Source organism: Pezoporus flaviventris, unplaced genomic scaffold (genome assembly GCF_033815535.1).
Source record: "Pezoporus flaviventris isolate CSIRO_AGI_PZ_B2104156 unplaced genomic scaffold, CSIRO_AGI_Pfla_v1 ptg000029l, whole genome shotgun sequence".
In the NCBI taxonomy this organism is placed as follows: domain Eukaryota; kingdom Metazoa; phylum Chordata; class Aves; order Psittaciformes; family Psittacidae; genus Pezoporus; species Pezoporus flaviventris.
In genome coordinates this window covers 2,497,991-2,520,753 of record NW_026892577.1, presented here as the reverse complement: position 1 = coordinate 2,520,753, position 22,763 = coordinate 2,497,991, and the positions used below count along the sequence as shown (strand labels likewise).

The window sequence follows — 22,763 nt, the reverse complement described above, 5'->3', positions numbered from 1 at the left end:
GTTAGAAAAAATAAAGACACAGCACCAGTAATTCCCATATTCTCAGTATGTCCTGGAAAAAAAAAAACAACTTTCCTCACAATTTCTGTTACAAGAGCGTCCAGAAACCTGAGTGATTTTAGGAACCTATCTAATTTTAAGAGTAATATGTGTGTACTTACACAGACCTGAGAGGTTAACCTATTTCCAATATCCAGATAGAAATAACCATTCATTTTCTACCTTTACAGAATGAAATACAGAAGTTCTTGACCTCATTATACTTCACGTTTCCATCTTGTGACTTACCTTGCTGCGCAATATCATGGTAAAGGCGTTCCACTCGAGAATTATTTCGGAGAAGATCCAAACATTGTCTGTATGATTCCCATAGAAATTTAACCCAGGGTGTCAAAAGCAGGCGGTCAGTACGATCCTGAGTGTCTTCTCCACTCACAGCGCTCAAAAGAACACTACAGTTGGGGCAAGGAGATAAAGGGGGTGGAAAAACCCAAAGAAAAGTAAGTGGTTTATTCTCCACAATCCTCACCAATTTTTCTTATCAAGATCCAAGGTGATACTGAACAAATGCGAACAGCTAATTCTGCTGCACAGTCTATTTTCCAATTGGTCCCTCAGACTTCTCCCTTTTCCTTTAAAGCATGTAGATAATTTTTCTTGCTGATAAGTTTTAAACTTTGGCACCTGCATGTATGACTGCCATGTACAAGCTCCAGAGAGGTAAGAGACATCAGGAGCTTTTGCATCCCTCACTCTAAAGCTGAAGGAAACTAACTCCAGTATTTTCACTGCATGTCTGTTAGATTCAAGTATCACTTGAAGTGTTTGTCTACTCAGACGCCTTCCCACTTGCTGAAGCTTCCTTTCTGTCACCAGTAATGCTGCCAGAGAGAGTTCATTTCTTATTGACATATGACATAGAAACATTGTGTGCCTTACAACCTGCAGACATCAAAACTTAGAGTATCTACATTAAAGCATCAAATCCTTTAAAAATTCTGACATGAAAAAGATGCTTAAAGATGCCAGAAGATGTGATAATCTTGCATTTAGTGGCCACAGCTGTATTCCCTCATTCACAGAAATACAAGATTGGAAAGGATTCCTGAGACACTGAGACAAATTCCATGTCCCACATGATCCCTTTCTGCTAACCAGACCACCCAGCATGACAAGTTTAAAATGAATCATCTTCCGTTCATTCGTAAAATCCTTTTTGAACTATGCTTCTAATACAAACTCTCAACTCCTGTAACTCTCTTCTACCACACTGTTTCTAGTTCTAATTTACTTCCTTGAGCCCTAGCACTACATACAATATGAAATATGACATTTCACCAGTGCCTTCTCCAACAGATCAAGCAGTGAATCCAGCAAAAAAGTACAAGTGTAGAACACAGGACCTAAAAACCACTACAGAAACTGTGGTTGTTCAGATAAAGAAGTGTAACTGGAAAGACACATTTTCTAGTCCTCAGTTATATAAAAGAGAACAAGGAAAAGAGAGGTCAGTCAATCTTCAATGTCTATCGGTAGGATTCCTCTGTAACAAAGACTGCCCAGGCACTTGAAATAACATTACTGGCATTGTCATCCTGAAGCCACTGCTGAAGGCTGAAGAAAAGGTTGCAACATGTTCCTTTCTTTGCAGCCATTGAGTTCCCAACTCCTACCAGAGCCACATGAAAATCCACAGCCTTCTACTCCATGCCTTTCTGCATACTACTTGACTAATTTAACTCTGTTCCTCATAGTCGCCTACACAAGACTAAATGTCCTCCACTTTGACAATTTCTTCCAATTTGCCATCATCACCAGATACAACTTTGGCTTTTTCAGTTTCTGTGCCAAGATTTTAATTGAAAGAATTCCCCCTAACTTCACTCTTGATTCCCATCTTCTGTCATCATTACATGTCACCAGTTTCATACTGGGCAATGTTTCAGTCCCCTTACAATACAACTGCAAACATCCCTTCTGGTATGGTACCAATAGATTTTTCCCAGGTTGGATTTCTGATCTCTGGCATTTCTTGACTCTAAAACATTAAATTACCAACTAAAATTCTAACACAATCAGATGTCACCTACCCTTTGGCAAGCCTGTGCTGAATGTGATCTGATTTTTAACTGCATGTACTACTTCCTTCCTTCCAAACTCATCCTAAAGACCTGAACGTTATCACAATCTAGATAAGAACACATCACCAACTGTTCAGACCACTACTCAGTTCTACATATGGATGATGAGAAAATAGGCTGTCTGCTCAGATGGGTGTCTGCAGAGCTTTAGTACCCAAAGTATCTGATGGTATTTTTAAAACTCCAGGATAGAAATGATACTGTTACCCAACATGAGGAGAAAGCTGACTTTTTCACTCACCTCAGGTTTTTAGAGCATGGAAAGTACCCTACCTCTTTATTCCAGAATCAATAACCTTACAAAAATCAGTAGCAAAGTACTGCTTTCATCTTCAGAGCACACCTAGGTAGCTAATCTCAACCTTTCTCCTTAGAATTTTACCACGATTTTCCCTGGATTTCTCCAATTATGGCTGAAGATCCCTTTGCTATTTTTTCTGCAAGCTTTAATTTGGGTTGACTTAAGGAAATTTTAATTTATTCCCTACACTTTCTAATTTCTCTTAAAGGATATGGGCAGATGGCATCTTCCAAACACATTTGGAGTGCTTTAAAACATTTCTTCATCCCCACCTTGTTACCCGCTTCCACAGATGTAACTACATACACCCCTCCACTACTGGAGTTAATGTGAGCATTTCCTAAATCAACGGATTCATCTGAAGACACAAACATGCAATTGGAACTAAACTCGCTTTGCCTGAAGCAGATTATGAAGTTCTCCCATACAACATTCTGACAATAGTCTAGTGTCTTCTCGCAGAGCTGGAGACTAGTTTTATCCTATCGTGGCACCACATGCCAATGAAGGTCCATCCACAGCCTAAAGCAGATATATTCACTGATCCTTTTATCCTTACCTTCTATGTTCTCATTGTCCACCCAATTAATTAGAACCCTGAATTTACTTTTTATGCCCTTTCTTCCATTACCAGTTACCCAAACAAGTATAAAGAAACATTCCCTTTTGTTTGCACATACTCTAGGTGATCAGAAAGACCAGAGGTTACTACATAGAGGAATTAAATTGGTCTAATATAATTAATAGCATTTATACCTTAAATTGGTAATGAGCAGCTTTCAGTAACAAACTCTCCAATACCACTACAGATGGGAGACATGAGCAGACCTCAGAAAGCCATACCTGACTCCCAGAACTGCTCCTACTGTATTTACGTTTTCTGTTCTTTACTCCTTAATTTCTTTACTTTTCTTTATTCAGACGCGGGATTTTGTTCAATGCAAAATTCCTTGCTTTCCTACCTTTAGAACCTCTGGAACACCACTTGTATTGCATTTCAAATCCACCATCTTTTTATCTCTGAACTGCCAACACCTTTCATGAAAATAAGGATGCTTTCCTGTGAATTGCTACATTTTGAAGACAGGCCGCCTACCTTTCTGGAGTCTGAATGTTATCTAAGTCTTCTATGTCCAGTACCATCTGCTGGGATTCTTCCTTAGCTGCTTCTGTTTTTTCTTCAGCTAATTTTAAATAGGCTCGAACAACATCCTCCAAAGATTTGATGTTCACCTACGTCAAAGGCAGAAAATGGGAAGATGTTTTCACCCACAACAGGCAGCAAGTTTTAAAAGGTAAATGCTGCAAACCCAGGAACATCTGTAAGGCAGATTAGCTCTAACTCAAAACCAGTCAGTTACTTTTAGTTCCTATCAGCTGACATATACCACACTTGCTATAAATACAATCATAAATAAATAGAAGCCATACCTGCTGGCAAATGTTCTTGTACTGGTAGAGACCTTCTTTTGCCAGGTGGCTCTTGCGGAGATCCACACAGAGCTCCAGGTATTTCAGCATAATCGGCTCGTGGATTTTCTGCCATGTTCGGTGTTTTTTGCTTTTCATAACATCATAGAGAACATCGAGGGCAGGTTGCTTTTTGCCAACCTCAAGGAATTCTGGAAGTAAAAACCAGTTAGTAAAAGATTTGCAAACCAAAAGATGCATGTCATGCTCAACAGTGTAAACTTCAAAGAATTTAATCAACTCTAATCAAAGTTCATTGATGGTTTATTTGCCTGTAACAAAACTGGTGGCAAAGGCAACTACAGTGGCTTTCAATGACATAAATGGCAAATGAATGCCATTAACATGAAGATTTCAGGACAGCAGAGATGTCTCCATCCATCAAGGTGTGACTGGGCATTTCATACATATTAATAAAGTACACACATCCAGTTTTCAAGCTAGTTACATCAAGAAGGACAAGGAAGACACACCATGAGGCTTGTAGTACAGGACGTACCAATATCATTCAACAAGATGCAAACCATCCAGTGAATGGCTTAAAAAAAAAGTCCTGCCCAGGAAGAAAAAAAGGAGGAAAAAGAAGGAAACAAACTTCACTCAGAAATCTTGTTCTATTTCTTTCCTGGTTTTAGAACCATCTCTAGACCGTCAGAGTGGTTTAGAGATTCAGTTTCTAGAGCAGTTTCACTAAAAGCTGTTACAGTCCAATTAAAGAGCCCTGCTGCTGAAAGCAGTGCCCCATTTACTCATTCCCTAAGCAGCTGCTGTTACCAACAGCATCTCTCAGCACCACAGCAACTCCCATCTCTGATAATACCACATGCTCTGCTCAGTACAATACAGTAAACCATTCACCAGCAAATACTAAAGCAGCACAGCCAGCTACCAGTATACACACAGGCACTGCACAGAACCTACTCTTAAGAAGTTAAACAAATCAAAGAACACCCAGAATAGGAAGCAAACAGCTTTCAAAGATAAAGAGAAGTTGAGTACAGGTAAAAGCAAATGCATATGCTCTTACAGGCTGAGGAGGGGAGTCAGAACTCCCTGTACTCTGGAAATCACTACATTCCTAAAGAAATTATGGCACCAGGGATTAAAGCAGGGGCCTGCTCAAGATGCTCAGACATCAGGCAGAGCTTCGGACCTTTGGAATCTCAGTACAGAAACCATGCTGCTGCTTTCAAAATACATCTTTTAGCCATCTTTAGCCATAGCTAAAGTTTTCATTTCAGGATCAGAACAGTATGTATCTGGAGCTGAGTTTATGTAAATAATGAGTTTGCATATGATGAGGAAGTTCCTTTCCAGCAAAAACAAGTGTTACATTCAGATCTAATTCAGTTTAAAGTATTCAGCAGCATTGTTTTTTTTATACATCAAGGTAATATTAATAAAGTTATGCTCCATCCCATAATTTACACTATTATCTCAGTGCTGTTTTGGAGACAATTACTGATCAGCTTCACCATTTTTTACTTCCGAAAACAAACTTGAAAGGCAAGTTTCACCTTGCACCAATGCCAGTGCCAGGCCAGGCTGCTCCAACCACAGCTCTCCATGGGCAGAAACAACTGGACAAAGTAAAAAATGCATTCATACTGCTCTGAAACTTCTCATTAACTCTGGGAAAGCAAGGTCTTACAAGTCAGTCACATAATTAAGGCTAATTTAACAGACACTGAAGTAGAAGCACATACAAAGTGAACCTGAAGACTCAAATACACCATGCCTCGCAGTAGGAACTTTAAGTTATGGAAACTAAGATTGTAACAGACTAAATGCAAAGCCTTAGTCCTGAATGGTTGTTAGGATTACATTCTGTTATACCACTTAAAATGCTAAAAGGTATTCAAAATACCAACTGACGTTCCAAGTGGTTAAGAACTAGCTAATACACGCTGACAACTCACCTACTGCTACCCCAAATACCAAATTAAGCTAAATTTTCTATCTGAGAAAATTTACATTGTTACAGAAGGTGAAGATGTCATTATCCAATATCTCTGAAAGACAGCAAGCTCAGTATCTGTAATAATACTCCCAAAAAAGTTGCATTACATCCTTGACTACAAAGCAATGCCAAATATTAACACTAAGAATCCCAGACTGGTTTGAGTTGGAAGACGCCTTAAAGTTCATCCAGTTCCAACCCCCTGCCACAGGCAGGGACACCTTCCACTAGACCAGGCTGCTCCAAGCCCCTGTGTCCAACCTAGCCTTCAACACTGCCAGGGATGGGGCAGCCACAGCTTCTCTGGGCACCCTGTGCCAGCGCCTCAGCACCCTCACAGGGAAGAGCTTCTGCCTAAGAGCTCATCTCAGTCTCCCCTCTGGCAGGTTAAAGCCATTCCCCTTGGCCTGTCCCTACAGGCCCTTGTCCAAAGCCCCTCTCCAGATTTCCTGCAGCCCCTTCAGGCACTGGAGCTGCTCTAAGGTCTCCCCTTCAGGAGCCTTCTCTTCTCCAGGCTGACCCAGCCCAGCTCTCTCAGCCTGTCTCCAAAGCAGGACTGCTCCAGCCCTCTAAGGGTTGGCTTTGACCTACATTTACCATTTATAATGAAAACCAGCCTTTCTAATGTACCTTTACATATTTACAATCATTCAAGCTCTTCTTATTTCCAAACATCTGCTACATATGTTGAGGACACCGAGAACCTGAAGCAGAAATTGCTGCTAAATGCTCACCTAAACCTTACCTATAAAACACAAACACTGGAACTCTGGAAACTCGCCAAATGCTCCAGTTTGACACGTCGGTTTAACATTAAACTGCTTCCTGCAACATACAATCTGCCTTAGGTACAACTTCTCACACCTTTATTATACCTGGCCATCGTGAGAGTGGGTTTGCAAGGCTTGACACTGTCAAGTGAGAACTGCTAAGGTTTGTCCAGAGAACACTCCTTTCAGTTCCGATCCTTCAGTTCTACTCTACTCCTTCAGTTTGTCAGAACAGAGATGTGAATTTAAAGCTAGTCTCCAATACCAGCAATGCAACAATAAAATGCCATGCTCCAGCAATGTGACTGGCTCACCAAGTACAGCTTACTCTATCCAAGAATTCAGAAGCTTAATAAAGCTCATATACTGTATGTGCATTGTTCCCAGTAAAAGGACTGCTAAAATACAACTCCATCTTTGGAAGCTGACTGAAGCTGATTTTATCTTTGATCTTTTTTGTGGAATGATTTTTACATAAGTTTTAGACTGGAAATCCTAAGAACGTGCAGTAATTCAGTTAAAATTTTCTAGCTAAAATACATAGTACTTCAATTATGTACAGTCCCCAGACTACACAGCCTCTTCAGCTGTCATTTCAAGACCAATACACCATCTGTAATTTCTGGATGTGTTCAAGTGTCATCCTGCAATCAGCCCTGTGACAACTGAGGGTCTAAATGGTTTTGCTTTGTGCTTAAAAGAGGATACTATTAAAAAAAAAAAAAGTGTCAAAGCTTTATAATTATCTTGAGAGAGATGATAAATATATCCAGTCCAGCTTTGTATGTGGCAGTCTGTGAGAGATATCTACAGCGCTGTCCTCTTTGGATTCTATTCCTGGGAAAACTTACGCATCAGCCTGCGCAATGTTTAAGGAGTTTAATCATTTACATTCTCACCAGAGCCACATGAAGGCTGGCACTCCTAAACACGAAGTCCACAGGATAAAGCAGATCCCTCCTGGGATCTGACCCGGTTTTGAAACGACCCCGGATCTACCGCGAGATGCGGGCCGGACACTTCATGCCAAGCCCCGGGCCAGCAGCGAGCCTCATCCCGGGTCGGAGAGCTCCCGTCGGGACGCAGGCTGAGGCGCCGCGGAGCCCGGGCCGTCCTGCCCTCGGCACACACACCCCGCCGCCGCGACCACCCCTTCACCCAGAGTCTGCCCCCGCGGGCGGCCCAGGGGCCCCGTCGGGGAGAGGGAGGCGGAGCCGGACCCGCTCCCCGAGGCCGCCGGGGCCTCCCCTCCGCCATGCGGTGCGGCCGACGCCGGCAGGCCTCGGCCCTTTCCCCACGGCAGGGAAGCGCCGCGCCGCTCGCAGGCGGCCTCTCCCCAGCGCCAGGGAGGCGCCGGGTCTTGGGGCCGGCGGAGGGGCTTAGGGGGCGGGTACGACCCGACCCGACCCGACCCTGCCGGGGGCAGAGGAGCGGCGCACGCTGCCCGCCGCGGCGTGGGGTGGAAGGGGGAAGCGAACCGGCGGGAGGGTGGTGGAGCGGGGGGCGGCCCGCACTGACCGTTCGCCCGCTTAAGGGCATTCTCGGGCCGCTGGAAGTACACCGGCATGATGGCGGCGGCCTCTCCTCACAGGGGCGGCGGCGGCGGCGGCTCGCTCCGTGCTCCAGCCAGGCAGCCTGCGAGGCCGGAAAGGGAGGGCAACCCCGCGCCCGCGCGCACTGACGCAGGCGGAAGCGGAAACCCCTCCCGGTGCGCGGGTGGGGCTGGGGAGCGCGGGTCGGGAGTGTCCGACACTGGAGGATGGACTCGGAGTGGGTCGGAGCACCGGGGCGCTCGGTGAGCCCTTAGCGCAGAGCCGTACTGCGGCTGGTGCCGCGGTGACATCCCGTGCTGTGGGGTAACTCTGTGTCGATGCAGAAGAAGGTTTTCTTCCTGGGCAGTGTGCGAAAGCGAACCGCGTCCTGGGCTGCAGCAAAAGAATCGTGACCAGCAGCTCACGATTAGAGCAGCTTCCAGTGCCTAAAGGGGCTCCAGGAAAGCTGGAGAGGGGCTTTGGACAAGGGCCTGTAGGGACAGGCCAAGGGGAATGGCTTTAACCTGCCAGAGGGGAGACTGAGATGAGCTCTTAGGCAGAAGCTCTTCCCTGTGAGGGTGCTGAGGCGCTGGCACAGGGTGCCCAGAGAAGCTGTGGCTGCCCCATCCCTGGCAGTGTTCAAGGCCAGGTTGGACACGGGCTTGGAGCAAGCTGCTCTAGTGGAAGGTGTCCCTGCTATAACCAGATGAGCTTTAGGGTCCCTGCCAACCCAAAGCATTCTAGGATTTTGGCAACTAGTCATCAAGTAGGCTGAGTCTTTGCTCTTCACAACTTGTTGAGCTGGTTCAGAAATTGTACTGTGAGGCAGTTAAGAACTTGCAGAAAGGCCCTTCTGTGTGCACATGGTCACTGTCAGCTGAAGGTTTCATTAGTCTGAAATATTTGGGAAGCTTTGAGAGGAACTCAGCCATTCCTCTTAAGAGCAATAGTAATAGCAATATTAATGAGTGTACATGTGATAACTGCTAGTACCAGTGTGTTCAAAGCCACTGATGTGATTATTGGTGTAAGGAGAGAATGGAAGGTGTATTAAGTGCATGTGAGTTACACACAAATTCCTGTGATGGTGGCAACAAACGCAGTACAACAGCAGCAAGTGACTGGGTGACTAATGGGCTATTTTGGATGAGTAAACACCCGCACAGCACGCCGCGTGAGGCAGGAATGTGCACCTCTGCAGCTGCATCATCAATGCCATGGTGACTGTAGCTGCGACCCTCTGCAGACCTGGCTGTCTGACGCTGGTTCCTTAAATATATCCAAGTATGAGTTTTCAAAAAGCACGAGGGTGGATGGAGAGGATGAATTCGTGATTACTTAACACTGCCTGCTCCTGTCTTTGGAGTTTCTGGTTTGGTACATTTCTTTCTTTATTCTCGTAACTTGGTTTCTTTTTGCGTCCAGTTCACATCAGCCATCTTGCTTGGCCACTAGAAAGCTTCATAACCATTATGCAACACATGTAAAACTTTAATGTTGGTTTGTAATCACAGGACCACGTAATTAAGGTCGGCCAAATGACTTGGGTAATCTGCAGCTAGAGCCACCCGAGCAACAACATATGTGATCGTTATTCCACAGAATCAGGTCAACCAAAAATCAGGTATCTACATCTGGGGTAATGGGCACAAGTTACTCCTGGCACACAACAGGAAAGTTTCTCGCAATGGGAATAATCAGCTCTTGGAATAATCTCTCCAGGGAAGTGATGGATTCCCCAGAGCTGGACTCTTAAGATTCAGCTGGACAGGGTACATCCAGTCTAGGCCGTGCTTTGCCCAGAAAGGTTAGACCAGACAATCCTTGAGGACCCTTCCAACCTGGTATTCTATGATTCACAGTTTATTGCTAAAACCCAGGTAGTTAAAGCTAAGACACGGTCACTGTATGGAAGCTTTAGCACCATGAGGGTATCCATGTAACACTGATCCCTTTCCACTCTATTGCATGAGCATCCATTCTAGAGTAAAAAAGCATGGTGGTGAGGGAACCAACTTTGCTTTTTCAGGCTCTCTTCACTTGGGAGTTTTTGCATGTCCTTGTGTCCTTTGGTACCTCTTTGGGGCCCAGTAACTGGTACTGCACACAGTGACCTCCATCAGGCCACATATTGATTTATACAATGGTATTTTGAGTACTGTCTGCACTCTGAACTGTCTCTGGCAGCCTGGTTGTTTCTGTTTCAAACCACAGCTGTACAGTCAGGAGAGTCTTCATTAAGCTATTTATAGTGCTAAACAAGTCCTTGTCTTTATAAAGTTAATTTAAAAGTCTGTCTGATGAGTACCAGACACCACCTCCCAGCATCCACTGTCTGCCCATGCCCGTGTCACCGGTGCCTGTCCCAATACCCTGCAGTCTTCTGTGGGGTCACCCAGGCTCTGGCAGGGAACCACAGGTTTGCTGCCCAGTATTTACTGCTGGTTTACAGCAGCATTTGCCATTTGGGCGCTCACTCCAGTTTTGAATCTCTCTGAAGTTCCTGAAGGCTTTCCAGGCTTCAATCAAGATGATTTTCTGTCAGAAGCAGCTTTTATGGTCTGACTGCTCATGTCTCTTTTTACAAGGCAGCTAAGTATATTGAATATGTGTGTTTTAACCTTACGAAAATTGTGTAACACCCTTGAGTGTGTTTCCCATCCAGGTGTGATCCTTGACAGGACTGGCCTATCTCCAGGACTTCACATTTTCTTTAGACACTTCTGATGTTCCTGTCATTATCCCAGGTAATTTGGAAGTTTATTCTTCCTCATCAGTGACTGCTCTGACTATTAGCATGCTATGGCTTCAGGTTCATCCAAACTTGAAAATAAGATGGGCTAATTCGCAAATAAACTTGATGTGCGGTTACACAGGAATAGCCATTGTGCTCTGTGAATGTTCCTCACCTCCTTGGGCTGGCTTTCAGAAACAAACCAGCCTTTATGTGCAGTACCCCTGTATTTGGGTGGAGACTGGATTGAGAGCAGCGCTGGGGAAAAGGTCTTGCAGGTTGATGAGAAGCGCAGCGTGACCTGGCATTGTGCTGGGCTGCATCAAAAGGAGCGTGAGCAGCAGTCGAGGGAAGGGATCCTGCCCCTCTGCTGCGCTCTGGGGAGACCCCTCCCCTGCAGCCCTGATCCAGCTCTGGGGCAACAGCACAAGAGGGACGGGGAGCTGTTGGAGCGAGTGCAGAGGAGACCATGGAGATGCTGCGAGGGCTGGAGCAGCTCTGCTCTGGAGCCAGGCTGAGAGAGCTGGGCTGGGTCAGCCTGAAGAGAAGGCTCCTGAAGGGGAGACCTGAGAGCAGCTCCAGTGCCTAAAGGGGCTGCAGGAAAGCTGGAGAGGGGCTTGGGACAAGGGCCTGTAGGGACAGGCCAAGGGGAATGGCTTTGACCTGCCAGAGGGGAGACTGAGATGAGCTCTTAGGCAGAAGCTCTTCCCTGTGAGGGTGCTGAGGCGCTGGCACAGGGTGCCCAGAGAAGCTGTGGCTGCCCCATCCCTGGCAGTGTTCAAGGCCAGGTTGGACACAGGGGCTTGGAGCAAGCTGCTCTAGTGGAAGGTGTCCCTGCCCGTGGCAGGGGTTGGCATTGAATGAGCCTTAAGGTCCCTTCCAACCCAAACCCGTCTGGAATTCTATGGTTCTGTTACTGCAGCCGTTCTTCATGGCTACGTTCATCTTCTGGCCGTGACATCGGGAAGCAACTGCCCTCAGACCCTCTCCTTTCGGATCCCATTCCCCATAGGCAGGGTCTGCACCCTCGCTTAGGGGAGGGCTCAGAAATGGCGGCGGGCGCTGAGGGGACGTGCGGCGGGCGGGGCGGGGCGGGGCCTGCGGAGGGCGGAAGGCGGCGGGGCCGGGGTGGGAAGATGGCAGAGCCGGAGCCGCAGCTGCTGCTGGCCGTGGGGCTGATCGGTGAGGGCCCGCCCGGGCCGGGGACGCGTTGCGGCGTGGGGGGCTGCCGGGAGGGCCGGCCCGGGGCCAGGGGTCGGCGGGGGGGTGCTGGTTAGTGGTGGCCCGCCGAGCAGGGCCTGTCCCGGCAGGGCGCTGTCAGCCTGAGGTTGTGCCAAGGGGTGGGGGCTCGATCTGTCTGTTACAGAGCTAAACCGTGCACAACTCGGGCAAAGTGCCTTAAATTCACTGCTTCTGGGGTTTCTGTGTGAAATGTGAAATAGGAAATAGGAAAAGGGGGAGAGATCATAAATAAGCTGGTCTGGGTGCTTGCTGGTCAATACCTTGCTCATAGGAATGCCTATTCACACTGCTGGCGCTTACTTGGCCTCATGAAGCAGGTCAAGAGGGGATGTTTATTAACACTTAAAACTCGTAGCCCAAGTGCTGCTCTGCAGTTTAAACCGTAGTGGCAGAACTGGATATCTAGGGTCAGGGTAAGGTGGAATTTTAATCGAATTCCAGGAAACAAACCTGATTAACCCATCGATTTACTTCCTTGCTGCTGTTTGGCATTCTCACAGTGAACATCTTTCCACCATAGAAAAAGACACCAATGGAGATGCTTTGTGGGTTTGGTGTTATCCGTCCGTAACAGCTGAACTGAGGAGTCTGTTGCTGCGAAAGTGCTGCCTTACAGATGAAAACAAATTGCTTCATACCTTTGTATTTGGGCAGTATAAAAGGTCGTGGTTCTACATCACAACTGTGGAAGTTCAAGATTCTCCAGCCTTGAAAAAGGTAGGACTTGGCCAGCTGTTTTTTCAGTAGAGTGCAGGGAAGGCTTCTGCAGAGCTTCCTCTGGCAGTTTAAACAGTGTTTCCTGTTGTATGCTATGAGGAAGCGAAGGTATTTGAGGTTTTGTGTGCTCACAAATGCATCTTTTACCCAGCTAACTAATCCACTTGTTTCAGTTTTCACCCAGTCATATACTGGATGGAATTGCAGAAGGATTGAGATACGCATTACCCAGTATAGAGTCTTTGCATTAAAATGGTAATGCTATTCTATGCTATTGTTTCTAATTACTTCGAGTTTCAAGTTCAGCATTTGGTTTCTTTTTTTTTCTTTTTTTCAGAAAAAAAAAACCACCCCCCCCCTCAAAATCTTCTACAAAAGGTCTTTTATACTGTCCAAAAACCTTGTTTGTACAAGACTTAATGGGTTTTTTATTTAAAAGGTTGAGTTGCATAGGTACTTTCTTTGCCACTGCATTGATAACTGGAAGACTACAGATATGCTTTTATCTTCTCTACTTCCCTGTTACGAAGATCATTAAATTCTGTTTATTCAAGGTTCATAGTTCATGCTGTATTGTTTAGTAGGAGGATAATGTGGTAATTTAGCATGCCCACAGCAGAATGTTGCTTGCCTTTCTCCTATGAACCTTAAAGATGTAAAAAAAAATAGTAACACAATGTGTCTGAGTGCTGTGTCAAACAGTGGGAGATGCTCTTTGAGTTAGACACGTGAGCCTGGTCATTCCATGCACACTTTTAGCCTTACATTGTGCCTGCCCACAATCAGTGGATTAAGGAAGTTTAAGAGTATTTCTGTTTGTGGGTCTGCAATCCATGGTTTCTTTTTTCCAGTCTCTTTCTAAATGTATTGATGCTGTCTTCCTCCGTGGCCTCCTTTGGCAACAAATTCAGGAAGTTTCCTACTTGCTGTGGGGAAGAGAAATGTCTCTCTTCAAAATAATCTATGAGATTAAAGAAAAGCAACTCTTGGACAGCAGATTAAGCAAAAGATAGTATGTACTAGAGCTAACTCAGTGGAAATGAGTCACATCAGAAACCCCTTAACCAGACCTTTTCTGCAGTTAGTGACTTGGATCTGCTGCTACTGCTCACTTTTGGGTGTTAGCTGAAACACCCTGACAGAGTACTGTAGGAAGCTCAATAATGTGAAAAAGACTGTTGATATGGGGTCATTATATAAGCTCTGTTTTGTGTGTTTTACCCAGGTGACTCACTTCTCCATTGTTCTGATGGCCAAAGACTTCAACCCAGAGAAATACGCAGCTTTCACTAGGATACTGTGTAGGTCTGTATAAAGCTGTTGTGAGATACTGCTGTGTGCATGTTGAGGTGTTGCTAAAGCAAAAGATTCAGTTGCATTGTGTTGGGTTTGCATTTGGTCTGACAATCTGCTGGAATCTCAATCCTATAAACTGTGGATCCCATTCTATAGATCCTTGATCTGAGCTTAACTTGAGTTCATGCACTAAGCATTGGGTTAAAGTCAGATGCCCAGTAGGCTTTAATGTGTCTTCTGCAGCCACACACCACCACCCACCTACTAGTTTTCTCTGAGAGCATACTTTTACAAAGTATAAACATTTGGGAAGAGGTCACTGTGTAGTCAGAGGTCACCATGTGTACAGTCAGCAGCTTACATCCATTCATAACATCTTTACTAAAGATATTTCTTGTAGCTCCTCTGACCTCCACTGCACATGGGGATGCTTTTGCTTTTTCTGTAGGAAAATGAGAACCTTCTGCATCTCGAGGTCTGTGGCTTGTGTCTTCCTTCCTCTTCCTACCAGACTGCTGTCTTCCCTTGTCTCCTCACTTTCCTCCATGTCCCCATTCTCATGATCTTTTTCTCTGCATCTTTCTTTGCTTTTCCTTCAGTTCCCAAGCTAGTTGGGTCCTGGCTCTTGATACTGAGAATGTTCCCTGAGATACTGCAATTAATTAGATGCAGTTGTAAGGCTATTGTATGTATTTGGTATGCTGTCAGGCTTACCAGTCCTGTTAGGGTAAGGAAGAACTGAGGTTGTTGGTTTTCACTGCTACATGAAATACTTACATTCATTGTGGATCACATTTATGCTGATCTATCAGCTAGTACTTCTTTCCAAATCCAGGATGGAATCCTCTAAACATAACTGAGTTGCAGATGTTACACAGCTTTGTGTTAAAGCTTATAAGGGAAATACATAGTTCAGAGCTTCAGTGCTGCTTCTGAAGTACCTTAACATGTAAAGTAGGTTGTCTCTCTGCTGTCTGTGAGATAGCTAAAAGCACATGGGGCGTATTGGTATGTGGTTGTTTTGTGTTGGCTTTATTTTATTTTAAATTGGTATCAAGGACATGTTTATATTTTTCTTTGGTCATTTAACAAAGAGTACAGAAGAATGTCTGATGTTAAAAATGGGTCAAGAGTATAAAACTTACCTGGTGACATGGGGTGCATGTACTAATAGGGGTTACTGTAGTAGTTGCCTTTTCATAAAGGAGGTACCTTGCAAGTCTGCAAAGAATCCTGGACACCTGCTTACTCCTTTGTCCTGTTTCTATGTTGGTAAATTGTTGGTCCTTTCATCAAATAGAAGCTCAAATGAAAATACAGGAAAGATTTTTACCCTAAAACACAGACGTGGTTTTGGGTGCCTGTTGTAAGACTTCTAGCTTAGTATTTAAAATCTCAACAGGTGTGCAGAATAAGAATTCTTGGCAATAACATTGCTATTTGTGATACTGTGGTTTGATTTTTATATTCATATATTTGCTGGTACTGATTGCAATCAGAACACTAGACTCTCTTCTTTTCACACAGAATCTACCTGAAGCACGGAAGTCCAGTTAAGATGATGGAGAGTTACATTGCAGTCCTTACAAAGGGCATCTGCCAAAGTGAAGAAAACGGATCTTTCCTCAGCAAGGATTTTGATGCTCGGAAGGCTTATCTCGCTGGTTCCATCAAAGGTTATTTAATACCCAAAGTCTCTCTTCTGATTTCTTTTGTACTATATAAAATACACTCCAGTTTTCATGTGCATTTCAAGTAAATAGTGTCAACAGTATTATCCGTGCTGTTGTCATTAAGCTGCTTCAAAAAAACAAAGGATAACATCAGCATGTGTGTCTTCTGTAAAATATTTTTCCCTCTTTCCTAGATATAGTATCTCAGTTTGGAATGGAAACAGTTATCTTGTATACAGCACTGATGTTAAAGAAGAGAATTGTAGTGTACCATCCTAGAATAGAAGCTATTCAGGAGTTTACCAGGTACTTTATCAATCCCTACCCACCCTCAAAAGTTCAACATATTTGAACCTTCTTTGAGAGAAATGCCCATATTTTAAGGAGAAAAGCTTTCTTAAACCTGTTTATTGGAATCGTGATACATTCCTCTTAAGCATTTAGTCATGTTTTTGTCAGCTCAGAGAAGTTTAACTGTAGAATGCACAATAAGCTCTGCTTGCACTGATAGTAGAAATCTCTTTAATTCGTGTGTCTATATGCCAAACGAGACCTAACCAGACTAGTTCTTCCTTATGCATTTAATATGAAACTATAATTCATACAAATGTGTCAAGTGTCAACCTAATTTCCCCAGGACTTTGCCCGCTTTAGTGTGGCATCGGCAAGACTGGTCAATTCTTCATTCATATGTACATCTAAATGAGGAGGAAGTGGAAGCCTTAAAAGCCTGCACAGGTAGGAAGAATTTATTTATCAAAAAATAAAACTTAATTCAGTTTCTATTTCTGCAAGTTCTTGCACCAGTGCTCTTTGGGTGGGGAAATACAGTTATTTTGCTGCTAATGCTACTGTTCCAAGTTAAACAGCATCATTTTCTTTAGAAAAGGCAAATGGACTAACCCAGTGTGTTAGAAGATGAGTAGTTAATCTGGTGTTTCGTGTTGGATCTGCATCAGTCTACTCCTAATCACAGGTGCAAAGCAGCTTTGAGACTTTTCTGATGTTGAGATCAGAGGGATTGAATGTCTCACTGCTAGACAGAAGCAGCTTACTTTAGATAAGGTACTTTAGTACCCAACTTCTACATAGAGCCAGTAACTGAATTTTAGGTATTTTCCTCTTTTTTTTCTTTTTTTTTCCCCCAGTTTCTAACTCTTTAGGTTCTGTATTTTTATTCTGACTGCTGCCAGTGTATTGTCTGGCTCCTGCTCACAGGTAGACTTGACCATCTCTGTAGGAGTTTGATCTGTGTGACATAATGCTGTGTGTGCATAGTACTTAATTTATAGTCCAGGAAGAGGCCTTTGGTGTATGCAAAGATTAGCATGACACATAATGTGACAAGTAAGAGGCTTCTCTACACAGAGTAATGAGCAAGAAGACTCCTTCAGTATTTCATCTGCATTACCAACAGTGCTTGTTTCAGTTCTCAGAACATCTTCTACAGAGAAAAGCTGCTCTACGTTTGCTCCCCTGGCATGCTATAAATAAGAAGATCTGCTGTGTTCATTCCTCTGTTCCAGTCTAATACTGACTTAGTGACAAGGAGCTCCAGAATTCAGATTCTTTTAAAGAGGAGCTTCAGTGACTTTTTCATTTGCAAATGAATAATTTTAATAGCAGAGTAGGGAGAGAATTTAAAATGTCAAATCAATAACCTTTTTATACTGCAATTAGTGTTAGATCAAGGCAATTTTAGAAGTTGATTTTTAAGCTTCTGCTGGACATGCTTGTTAAATGATTGATAATGTGAAGAGAGCAACCTCCTGGGTCCAATATGTATCATGTCAGATATTCTCCGAACAGACATTAGGACTGTGGTTTTCTGCTGTGTTTTGGTTTTGTTCGTGACGATCCTAATCTTGCCAAAATTCTGCTCCCTAGGTTACATTGCTGGATTCACAGATTCTGAAGTGAACAGTAGACCAGACCTCTATGATGTGTATGTGAATTTGGCAGATAGTGAGATCACCATTTCCCCCCTAGTCAAAGGTTGGTTGCATTTTATAGTTTGGATTTAGAGACCTTTAATTCCAGAGTTGATAGTAATTGCTCAGCCTCACTGCAGGTCAAGGATTCTTGATCCTTCTTCCATCCAGGTTCTGGATGGAAAAGTCAACAGGTAAGCTTCTGTCTTTCAATTTTATTGACACCCTGGAAGACTGGTGAAAGACTTGGGTTTAAACTTAAACCGGGGAAGTTCAGGTTAGATACAAGGAAGTTCTTTACTGTGAGGGTGGTGAGGCACTGGAATGGGTTGCTCAAAGAAGGGGTAAATGCTCCATCCCTGGTGGTGTTCAAGGACAGATTGGAAGGAGTCTTGGGTGACATGGTCTAGGGTGAGGCGTCCCTGCTCATGGCAGGGGGTTGGACCTGGATGGTCTTAAGGCTCTTTCCAACCCAGAGCATTCTGTGATTCTATGAAATGTACAGTTGAGATTTCAAAACATCCATGTCAGACAGTTACATGGAAGAGACTTTCAGCTGAATGCAGAGACATCACCTGAGTCTTTAGAATTGCGGTCTATTAAATACTTGGAGATTGGGGATGATGTGAAAGCAAAGCTTGTATGTTGCTTGTCACCTTGCTGGTCCTCATCACTTGCTTAGTGCCACTTTAGGTGTAGACAGGTTGCCTATGCTGGCATGGCTGTTGGTACAACAGATTACTGCCTTTACTGCTAGATTTCAAACATCAATCATGAAGAAGACTCCTTATTTTGGCTTGTTATTCATACACATTTCTAGATTCACAGGAATGGTGATTTTGTGTGAATGTGTGCTTTGTTATTTTCCTTACCCAGAGGCAATGACAATGGGAAAACTTCACAAAGAAATCGGACAACTAATTGTTCAGTCTGCAGAAGACCCAGAGAAGTCAGACAGCCAAGTCATTAAGGTTAATATTGGAATTTTAAATTAAGTTAAATTCCTGTTATTGCTAAATCTTCGTGGAAGGGGGGGAGAGGAGACAGATTGTCCCTGAGAATTAATATCTCCTGCCCTCTGCCTTTGTACAAATGAGCATTTTTGTTCTTCATACAAGTTTTTAAGGATGACTTGTTTTATATTACCTCTTTGGTAACCTCATTGCTGAATACACTTCAGATATTGTATTGATTCCAAGACGTCAGTAAAATCAGTTTCCCAGGTTTATTCTACAAAGTATGTCTTTTGCTCAGCACCTTGTCAATAGCATTGTCAATACCTTTGAAAAAAGTCCTACTGAGATACAGCTTCTCAGCTTTAAAGCCTGATTTTTGTGATGTATCCAATATCTAATAGATCATTAGACATTCACAACTGAGCAGCTTAATCAAAAGAGCTCAGGCCAGTGAGAGGAGCCTGGGGAGAGGCTGAGCCTGTGGGGAGGCTGTGCTCCATTTATTCAGCCTCACACACAGAGCTGTTGCAAGTTTGCCTTAAAATAAATGGGATCTTTATTTAAAATTCGCTCTTTATCAGTATTTTATTTTTAATCTGTATTGATTTTATTGGGTTTTGAGGTTTTTTAATAAGTGTATGTTAAAACATTAGAATTCCTAACACCATTGCTTGGTTTTCTGTTTTTCAAGGAGATTTCTCTGAAGACAAAAGAAATCCTGGCTACTTTAGCCTCACTTACTGAAGCTTCTGATGGCAATGAAAAACCAACCCTGAACTCTGAGGCTCTGAAACAAAAGCGATTTCCACCAGCTACAGAAAACTTCCTGTTTCATTTAGCAGCTGCTGAACAAATGCTCAAAATCTGATTTTTGGTGCACTTCAGTCTTATGGACCAATTCCAAAATACCGTCTTTGCCATACAGCTAGGTATCCCTGATATTTTATATGGAAAAATTAAAGGTGTAAGAGTGAAGTCATATTTACCATGATAATGCAGAATATTGGAGCTTGACTGGGAACATATGGAGGCATATTTGGGAACATTCCTGATGTCATTGTCTTTCCCAAGTATAATTTTATATATATGGCTCCTGTATTTCATATCAGGACATGAGTGTATATACAAGTGACACGGGCCTGTGTGTGTCCAGGCTGTGCCAGACATGATTATAATGGCTGTTTGTCCTGCAGGTTTCAGATGTCAGACAGCTCTGACTCGTCTTCCTGGGGCCTGGAACACAGGCTGCGGGTGTAAAGCTAGTGCAGTTTGGATGTGCTGGTCTCTGCCCAGGGGTACACTGAACGTGCAGTTGGGCTGAGTGTTCATTCTGGGCTTCCAGGTATGTGAGCCTATCAGATTCTGCCTTTGCTCTGGACTGCTGCATACCTGGAAATCCCAAATAAATGGATGAGTTCTCTTCTTTCTACTTGAAAGTGTCAAGATGTAAAAAAAGACGCCTGGGAAAATCTGATCTGATCGCCTTAGTATATAAAGGAAGAGGTATTTTAAAGCTCAGGTGGGAGTTGGGCTCCTCTTTTGAACTCTTGCCTTAGAGTTTTCTCCCCTTTCACTCCTTCCCATGCCTCTAATGGAGGGAGAAGAGAACAGGATGTAACATGGGGCTTCCTTGGGGGAGGGGATCACAGACAAGCACAGCTTTACAGCTGAAGTCATGTTAGAAATTGGTGTTCTCAGCTGAGAGGATACCTGGCTACTCATCTCTGATCCTTTTGACAGAAAACCAGATGAGTTAAAGCCTAATGGACTAGTGATGTTCAGATGGTTGGGTACCACAAGTAGAACCTCAGCCTCTTAAACTGCTTGAGCTGTAACACAGGTACTATCTGATGGTGCTCTGTGTAGACTAAATCTAGATGGAAACTTTTGAAGTAATAGTGAAAACTGGAAGATAGTTTAGAAGGAATTAAAATTTGCCTACTTGTTTGGTTGTGTAGCCATAACTTAAGAGGTTTTTATTGTTCTTTCATTGAGCAGCCTGAAACTAACTGTTCTGTAATCTTCTGAGAAGAACTTAGAGCCTTTGTACGGAAATACTGAGCCAAACAATCCGTATTCCTTCAGAAATGGCCACAACAAATGAGTCGATTCTGCAGTAGCACTTTGGTTTAACAATCCTTTTCCTGGCCTTTGTACAGATAGCATGTGGTTTTACATAGAGATTTTTATACTTAGGATTAAAACTTTAGTAATCAATATTTATATTGTTAAATAGCTGGATGTTTGCTATTCTGAAACTGGTAGAACTCCTCACTAACCATGTGCAGCTGGTTTGAAAACAGGGGTGTCTTTTGCTATGTGTGATACGTGAAGAAAATCTGTTTTGGAATGTGATTAAGGAACGTGGCATCTATATAGAAAATGGTGTTATTGCAGTCAGTAAATGAAGTGCTTCAGAATAACCCCCTATTTTCAGGGGTCTAAAATCCTACGTTAAACACTCCCTCTGCAGTTAAAATCCTGAACACAGAAGCACGTGCCTTTTTCCTTCTGAGAAGAATTCTGTAGCCTTTGGTTACCTGTATTTGCTCTGCAGCTTTTCTTTCTCCATTTGCTCATTAATGCTTTTTCTTAATGGTTTCTCTAATATTGCTGCTTCTGGTTTGAGACTTTTACAAGAGTTGGAAGAGCAGAAATGCAAAATGATGCTGAAAATTCCATTCAGGGCTTATTTGGAAGTCTTTAGCCAAGAAAAAGCAGAGTACACTTTCAGTCTTACCACCTTGTAACTGTGGAGAAATTCAGTTTCTTAACGGAAAGCCTTCAGGTGTATCATTAAGGTAGTTTGGCTGTTAAGAGACAACCACAAAAAGCAGAGAAGCTCAGTTACAGACTAAACGTTGAATGCCTGGTTTGCTTTCTGGTTTGGAAACGTTCCAGTTGAAAATCTCTGGTTTATGGTAGATCTGTTGTGTGTGAAACCAATGAAATATGATTTTGCACTTAAGGAACTGGACTCAGAGCATGCTCATGCCTATTAAAAGAACCCTGAATAATCTATCCTTTAATTTATGTAAATTTATTCTTGGATAGCTGTGAGCACTGAGTCACAGGCCTCAGCTCTTAGTTTGGCAATACTGGGGTCAAGCTACAGCTTGATGTTAAGGAGGTTGGAAATGGACTACTACATGTTCAACCAGTTTTGTCATCTGTGTTTTTTTGTTCTGTGTTTTCTTAATGACTTTTGACACTGTTTCCTCTCAGAAAGTTTTAGAATAGGAAAATCTGAAGGGTCAGGAGAGGGAAGGATTTCTACTTATTTCTCACTTCCCTTTCCCCAGGATGTGTCCAACGAGACTGTGTGCAGTTGCTGGTTTTGCAGTCAGATGACATCCTTTCTTCTTCCTCCTTGAAGCAGAGACTGTGTAAAATGAAGTTTTCATTCATACCTTCATGTTCTATTGCCTTTCTGTTCCCGATAAATACAAAATAGTGAATGATGGTTCCTGTCGACCTGCTGTGAGACACGCCTCCAAAAGGGGTGTATAATAGTTGAAAGCCTTGAATTCAAGTGAAAGTAGCACTGCTCCTTCCTCAGCTGAGGCAAAAGGTGCTCCCTGAGCACTGCCTCACTCTCTGCCCACATGAACCAGCTCTTGTGCTAGCTGGAGTATAACTTCACTATGTTTGCAGAAATTGGAAGGTAGATGGTGAACGAGGCAAAGGCTTGCCATGGGGAGCAGCATAAACAGTCATAGAACTACTGAAAGCTGCTTCTGCTTTCAGCCTCTGCCTGCTGCCAAGAGGGCTAATGAGGATTTGTCACTAGTGTGTTGTGAGATGATATTTGAAGCAGCTTCATTGCTAGATAAAAATCAAAGCTCTGTGTGGGAAGTCCACAGCTGCCTCACACTGCCTTACACCTCTCCCTTGGCAGCAGCTGGACTTAGAGGGATCTTTGGTCAGGTGAGGTCATTCCTTGTAGCTGCCAAATGATGTGAGACTCCAAAGCCTGGGCAACAGCTGCTTCCTGAGCCGTGCTGTGCAGCCTGTAGCATGTTGTTCCCTATCTGATGGGG

General features: G+C 43.6%; 2 protein-coding genes across 2 annotated transcripts in view; one reads left to right on the top strand and one right to left on the bottom strand.

Annotated features, from left to right (window-relative positions):
• The window catches only part of EIF3A (eukaryotic translation initiation factor 3 subunit A), a 34,593-nt gene extending 26,270 nt beyond the window's left edge, over positions 1-8,323 (bottom strand). Inside the window, exons 1-4 of the mRNA XM_061458611.1 lie at positions 8,161-8,323; positions 3,874-4,064; positions 3,539-3,675; positions 289-452 (exon numbers count right to left, since the gene is read on the bottom strand). Of these exons, the coding sequence (XP_061314595.1) occupies positions 289-452; positions 3,539-3,675; positions 3,874-4,064; positions 8,161-8,209 (541 nt within the window). The 5' untranslated portion in view covers positions 8,210-8,323. The remainder of the gene's footprint in view (positions 1-288; positions 453-3,538; positions 3,676-3,873; positions 4,065-8,160) is intronic.
• Positions 8,324-12,021: 3,698 nt separating this feature from the next.
• DENND10 (DENN domain containing 10) lies at positions 12,022-21,744 on the top strand. Its single transcript, XM_061458620.1, has 9 exons — positions 12,022-12,090; positions 12,671-12,867; positions 14,093-14,172; positions 15,691-15,839; positions 16,031-16,142; positions 16,474-16,574; positions 17,724-17,831; positions 18,644-18,738; positions 19,415-21,744. The coding sequence occupies exons 1-9, from the start codon at positions 12,045-12,047 to the stop codon at positions 19,589-19,591; spliced, it is 1,065 nt and encodes a 354-aa protein (XP_061314604.1). The 5' UTR covers positions 12,022-12,044; the 3' UTR covers positions 19,592-21,744.
• Positions 21,745-22,763: the final 1,019 nt, after the last annotated feature.